The sequence below is a fragment of the Pinus tabuliformis genome, chromosome 7 (assembly GCF_031772625.1).
Source record: "Pinus tabuliformis cultivar Carrire ecotype Pingquan chromosome 7, CPIR1, whole genome shotgun sequence".
Lineage (NCBI taxonomy): Eukaryota > Viridiplantae > Streptophyta > Pinopsida > Pinales > Pinaceae > Pinus > Pinus tabuliformis.
In genome coordinates, this window is record NC_142293.1 from 521,899,921 (window position 1) to 521,906,918 (window position 6,998).

At 34.9% G+C, this 6,998-nt stretch overlaps 1 protein-coding gene across 4 annotated transcripts; it reads left to right on the top strand.

Annotated features, from left to right (window-relative positions):
• Window positions 1–1,772: 1,772 nt before the first annotated feature.
• On the top strand, window positions 1,773–6,781 carry LOC149248362 (uncharacterized). Of its 4 annotated transcripts, XM_089458408.1 has the most exons (11): window positions 1,773–1,984; window positions 2,240–2,295; window positions 3,467–3,595; window positions 4,073–4,140; window positions 4,318–4,383; window positions 4,575–4,672; window positions 4,992–5,029; window positions 5,128–5,215; window positions 5,542–5,994; window positions 6,086–6,151; window positions 6,274–6,781. In XM_089458408.1, the coding sequence occupies exons 3-11, from the start codon at window positions 3,540–3,542 to the stop codon at window positions 6,430–6,432; spliced, it is 1,092 nt and encodes a 363-aa protein (XP_089314534.1). In that variant the 5' UTR covers window positions 1,773–1,984; window positions 2,240–2,295; window positions 3,467–3,539; the 3' UTR covers window positions 6,433–6,781. The 4 variants fall into 4 exon arrangements, with proteins under 4 accessions (XP_089314534.1, XP_089314536.1, XP_089314533.1 ...); XM_089458410.1 differs by lacking the exon at window positions 3,467–3,595; XM_089458407.1 differs by lacking the exon at window positions 1,773–1,984 and having other exon boundaries at window positions 2,142–2,295.
• The last annotated feature ends 217 nt before the right edge of the window (window positions 6,782–6,998 follow it).

A 6,998-nucleotide genomic window follows, 5' to 3' on the forward strand; every position in this document is an offset into this window, starting at 1 on the left:
ATTGCTCATGTGTTTGCTTGGATGATTTGGAAGCTCCACTCCTAATCTTGCCAAAAGGAGCTAGGCATGCCAATAGTCAATTTGAATAAATCCTCTTATGGAATAAGACCAACAATCTCTATCATAGTATGTTAATGTATGGAAGATAGGGAAAAATCACAAGCAATGGATCACCAGTTCTTCCAACAGCAAGCACTGTCATCCCACAAATCTCTCCACCCAAAAAATCTTCTTACTTAATTGTCACCCACAAAAATAGAGGATGTTTACAACACACATGGCATGCATTTCCAATTCCGTAATGGTCTTTTGGCTAAATCCCATACCACTCAACCCCCTGACATCTACCACCGCACCAAGTTAGCCACTTTCCTCCATGTTGTGTGGATACTTCTAATAATAGAGGAGCTCGAGCCCTGGAAGTTGTGAGGAGATTAAATAATGTCACACAATCTAAAAAATCCTCTGGTCCCACCAATATGCCATGTTGTGAGAAGACAATGCATCAAAAATGCTTGACAAGTAGAGTATCCATCCAAACATTGAATCACCCATTTGGTAGCAATGATGCTCCCCTAAGTTGTAATATTAATCAACCTTAGACCTCCATCATTTTTGGCATAATGCAAACATCCAAAGGTACCAAACGGAGGTCTCAAAACCTGTCATACTTGGCCCACAAGTACGAGCAAAGACCTTGCTCTAATATGTGAAATTGATCCCTATTGGGAAGCCAAAAAGATACACAATAAACGAGTTGTCTTTAGTGCAACTTTTTGGAGTTTCCGGTGTCGGAATCTGGCGGAAAAGTTTGAGCTAAAATCTTGATTTGTGTTATTTAAACTAGTTTTTTGATTGTATATATGGATTCAGCACCCTGGAAAACCCCTAGGACACTTCTAATGTGCAGAGGTTATCCATCAAACTTGTGATTTCAATGATTTCCAACTAGATTTTAAAGAAATTAGACCGGAAAAATCCATCGGAAAAGTTTCCAAAAAGTTGCACTAAAGACAACTCGCATAATAAATATGATAGGCTTGAGAATCTTACTCACTAGAATCATTTTTCTAAGAAACGAAAAACCTCTGTACTAGTAAAAAAAGAGTTTATATTGTAAACACTCCAAACACAAAGCCCACATAACCATTAAAGAGAACCTCACATTAAGCAAAATACCAAAATATTTTAATATAACTTTTAAATAAATGAACAAATTAATTACATTTAAATTAAGAAAAGTCTTCGGTAGAAATCAAATAAGAAATTTTTTTGGCCAATGCGTTTTGAACCAACAAGTGTGGTAGCATCAGAACCATGAAGAGACTAACTATGGCAAAGCCTTAAATAGAGAATAACCTAAAACCCAAAATTTCAAGTAACAACTATATTTGAACAATAATATTTAAATTATGATATTAATTTTCATAATTTAAATTATGTAAAAACAATAAAATAACATTTAAATTTTTAATTTTTAATAAATAATTAAAAATATTTTAAAAAAGTATTATTTTATTCGAATAAATCCAGTGCATCTAATACCCATCGTTAACGACACTTCGTTGCTTTTCCACAACCGAAAGCAAAGCCATAAAGTGAACTGAAATATCAAAAGGATGTCCAAATAGTGGAGCCCAACTCAAGAATCAACACCATAAATCTTTCAACCAAAGAATCAACCCAAGGTAAACAAAAACACCCAATTGAATCAAAGAGACATTAACTATAATTATTGAATGGATATCAAATTAGGCAATCAATTTCATCAAAGTGGCCTTGACTGTAAGTCTGAGCACCCAATTCAATCAAATATGCATTAATTAATTGTTTAATGGATGTGATGCCGAGGTTTTGTGGGATTTTACGGCCCTTTTTGACGAATGGGCTCTTGGAGTTCACAGTCCGACTCCATGAGAGTATCGAAAAGTCGCAATGATCCTGAGTATGGCCACAGGGTGTCGTGCAAGCCTATTAATGTTTGGTAGTTTTCTCATCCTACACATGTGTTCATAGTCATATTCCCCATTATTATTATTCTACTTCTGCTGCTCGGGGAATTTTCTGAGTATTATACCTCTTTTTGCCATAGCAAGTGTCCTGCTCACCATTCCTTCTCAGTAAAGGGCTTGTGGGTGTGGCCTATATATACATATTCCTCATTTCATATTGTGTATGCGTTCGTTGTTTTGTATTGTAATTCTGAAACTTATAATTTGTTTTGGGTTTTACACTTCAGTCTGTGTTGGGTTCTTTCATTTCCGCGACACAGGAGGAGGATCCCATCAATATCTGGTATGTATGTTCTTTTCATAATTCTCTCGCTGTTTCGCTTTTGACTGTGCTTAATGTCATGAAATACAGCACAAGATTGAAGCTGGATGTTGTGAATTGTGCTTTTATGGCACTGTACGGTTTTTTCTTAGCTTTTCTTTGTTTTATATTAGGTTTACAAGGTCAGTGAAAATTGTCGACGGGAGTTCATTACATTTTAGTCCATATTGTGTATGTTCCCATTGTTGTTTTACCCAGTAATGATTTCTTTTTCTTCTTCTTCTCATTGTGTTTGTGAAAATTTGACTGGTTTTGATAGGATGGTGTGTTGGATTCTTTCCTCCACCTTGTTTTGTAGTGTTTGTTGTGTAAGTTCGTACTAATTTTCATTGTTACCAGACCTGCTGGGCTTTATCTGGACTCGCTGTGACACCTGACTTGGCCTGCTAAAACAGGTTGATTCAACTCAACCAGGGCTTTTGGATTGATATGATCGGGTTGTGTAGATATGAGAGTTTGTACTAATTTTGTGTTACCAGACTCCCCGGTCGAATCAGTTAGCTTGCCATTTAAAACGGGTTGATTCAACTCGGCAAGAGGAACTGGTTCGATCCACAAACTAATTACCAGCGAGTACTGGGCAGGTCATTCACGGTTCAATGAATTTGACTTGTGAACCTATCAGAAAAGTAGCCCTCTTCTTTGATTTAACTGGAAAATGAGTTTCTTGGCTCATTTTCCACAATGTGATTCCTGATTTCTGCACAGATGATTTTTTACTAGCCGAGATTTTGCTGATCTGAGTTGAATTCTCCCTGTCTTGATTTTCTTCTTGTTGTAGTGAAGTTCTTTCGTATTTTATGTTATTTCTTATAATTATGTTTTCCATAGTGTTCATGATGTTATCTATTCCTTTGATTTGGACTCAGAGGTCTTCATTTAAGCCCCAGAAATCTAATTACTTTGACCAATATTTGCACCAGCTTTTTTTATTTCTCAAGTTCACCTATCCTTTGAATAAAAAGATATTATGCTGAACTAATATGACCCTGGAAAACTCAAGATGTGTATCTGTTTGTAGATATGTATGTGTTTATATGTATGTTTTTAATCTGAAAAACAATCTGTTTGTTTTTTTTTTTTTTCTAATATATATGTATTATGTGAATATGTATTTTTTCGTTGTGTGTAGGTTGAGGTTTGTTGAAGATTTGTGAATTTTCCATCAAAATATTAAGTTAATTGTGAGAATTGAAGAAATAATAATGAGCAAGGCAGCTGAACGCCTAATGTGGATTTGCAGATTATATATGTTTGTGATGTATTTTGTAACCATCCCTATTTTTAATTGTGTTTTGATTTACAATTTGCGGATTATTGAAGATTCATGAATTTGTTACCATCTCGGTGTGTTCATCTTCAGGTGTTACTACAATTTGTTAAATTTATTAGGGTTCCAGTTAGTTTATGTTTTAGATGCAGTATATGGGTCCGATTCAAATTGTAGAGTGGTTTTCTTGATATCAAATTAGACTTCAGATTGCAAGAGTTGAATGTCAAATCTTTTCGGGTGCTGAGTTTTCAGGTCCTATGATTCTGACATATATTTTTTGTGAGACCAGTTTTAACTGCATAAAATTATTAAGTGGTCTTAAATTTTCATTTACTTTCAGATAAATCTTAGTCTAGTATCTTACAATTGAATTCCAGAAATACCATGTAAAATTATAAAGGCAATAGAAGAAATATTTGAAATTGCCTGTTTGGTATCCAATTTTTTTGGTTTATTTTCTTTCAGATTAATTATGGAGGCTGTACAAAGCTCTGTGGAAGCTAAGATGCCACTATATGACTGTCTTCTGTTTGGTAAGAAATATTGTTGTTATCCTGTTTAGTCTATTTAATTTTTTGCCCTTTTCAATATTACCTTTTTGAGCTTGAGTAGTTTACTGTCTTTAAAAACTAAAAACTAAGGCATATTTAACCATTCATATTGTTTATACATTATCTTCAATAGCTTTAATGTTTATGTGCTTGTTTCAGATTTGGATGATACTCTGTATCCTCTAAGTACTGGACTTCAAACAACCTGCCGTAGGAATATTGAAGGTATATTGTGGAATGTCGTAATTTTCAACAATTACCAGTTCTGCTTAAAAACTATACCTAGTGAATGCCTTGTACTGTATGATAATGGGGGCAAGAAAATTAATTTGTTACCCTTTGTTGCCTAAAGCCCCTTGGAGTTTATCCTTATGATTTTCTTTAAATTTCTGAGCTTGCATATGCTCTTTTAACAGATTACATGGTTGAAGTTCTTAAAATTGATAAAAACGAAGTTCCATCTATGTGCGTTGATCTTCACAAGAGTTATGGGACTACGATGGCTGGACTTAAGGTAATTCTGTGTCCCTTTTTCATCTGTGTTCTTTAATTTTGTGACCATTTCTATTCAGTGGACTTATTTTGAGTTCCTGTATATTGAATGATGATGTTTTTAAGGGGCAGTGGCCTGGATAGTCGACTTCATGGCATTCTCATACAGTTCCTTGTATTGTATGATAATCCTAATCAATGCTGATAAACAATAAATAGTAGTAATTTGTTGAAATAGGTGATACTAAGAATAAGATTACGGACTGAGAAACAAACGACACAATTGAGTGTCAATATTTACATCATCCATCTAATCTTTTATTTTAATGGGTTTGAAACAGGCGCAGGGCTATGAGATTGATAATGATTACTTTCATAGGTATTCTCACTTTTTATTTTCTAAACCAGTTGATATGCTTGTTCTTTGATTCAAAATAATTGTGACTTATGGTTGTTTTAAAAAATTTGTATCTGCAGTATTGTGCATGGTAGATTGCCTTATGAGAACCTTAGACCTGATCCAGTGCTGAGGAGTTTGTTACTGAGTATGCCACAACGGAAAATTGTAAGTACTGTAGCTGAGTTCTTGTATGTTATCTTAATGTTTATACTCTATATATGGGAGCTTCTACAGCTTGAGTGGACCTAATTGTTAAGAACATGTGCCTCATAAGAGGTCACATGTCCAAATCCAGAATGGGGTAGAGTATGTACACCTCTATAGACTATTGAAATCAAATTACTGCATGGGGATGGCTCCCTTTCCCACAAACAAGGTGGTCTGATACATCAATTTGGTGTCTGGCTTGGCCATGACCTACCTTAAAATTGCATTATTATTATTATATTATCATCATATGTTTATAAAGTGCTGTTGATCCTCTTACGCAGATATTCACCAATTCTGACAAAGTTCATGCTACAAAAACCTTAAGTAGGCTGGGATTGGAAGATTGTTTTGAAGGTGTAATATGCTTTGAAACACTGAATCCCCCTCAACAAATTGTTGATAATAGTAATAGCTTGAAAGCTGTCGACCCAATTACAGAAACAACCGGTAATGAAGATGACTTGGAAACCTGGTTTGAAACACTGAATAGCTCTGAACAAATTGTTGATGATACTAATAGCTTGAAGACTGTCAACCCATGTACGCAAACTACTGGTAATGAAGAAGACTTGGAAACGGGCATTACTTTTCATGGAAAAGCTGATTATAGTGATTGCTTGGAAACCATAAATAGTGATAAGTCAACAAATTTCAAGTCTCCTATTCTTTGCAAGCCTTCCTTGGAGGCAATAGAATTGGCATTGAAAATAGCAAATGCAGATCCAAAAAGGACGGTATGTTTTTTTATGCATAATCATTTTTGAAATGCATGTTGTAGACCTATTTTGAAAAGTTGGCTTAATCTAATTTAAAATATTTCCACAGATTTTCTTTGACGACAGTGTACGTAACATAGCAGCCGGCAAAGCTGCAGGGTTGCATACTGTTATAGTAAGCCCCCATTACATTATTCATATCTAATGCACATCTGAAAAAGATAAAACCAGTTTTGTTGGAATTGTAACATAGATTTATAACCAGCACTCACTAAATGTTTTTTGTTTGCAACGCAGGTTGGCAGATCTGACCGAACAGAAGGAGCAGATTTTGCTCTCGAAAGCATTCACAACATAAAGGAAGCCATACCTGAGATTTGGGAAAATGAAGAAAAATCTGAAATTGAAGTATGTCCATGCTCTGGAATTACCGTGGAAACTGTAGTTGTTGCATGAAATGTATGACTTCACATTAGGATAAAATGTTTGCACTGTTAGCATATGGGGCTTTTAATTGATGGTGAATGGGTGTACTGTGAAGACACTCATTGCAAAAAAGTCATTGGTTTAAATCCCTATGGGTAAGCCCAAAAGAAACTATTAGCACTGTAGTTTTTCTATATTTGACAACACAACTGAACCCTACTAGCCCTGCTGTCTTTTAGGGTCCAGATTGTTTCAATAGCCTCGAACAATGTGTGTGTTATAGAGTCCAGAGGGTTTCAAGAGCCTCTAACAATGTCTATGTTATATGGTAAACATTACTATAATTTCTATTAATAATAACTATCTATCTGTTTCTAAAGGTTTTCCATATGTAGGCTTTGTTATTAGTTCTTTCTGAGGGATGGGCTGTGTGCATATCTGTGATATAAGGGTTTGAATACCTGGATAACTGCTGGCACTCTTGAACTCTTGCAAATGAGGGTAAAATGGACTGAACATCAAATTTCAAGCTGCACATAATCTTTTGCTTTGAGTTTACACAGTACTTTCAACTATAAGAGTAAAAATCTCCCAAC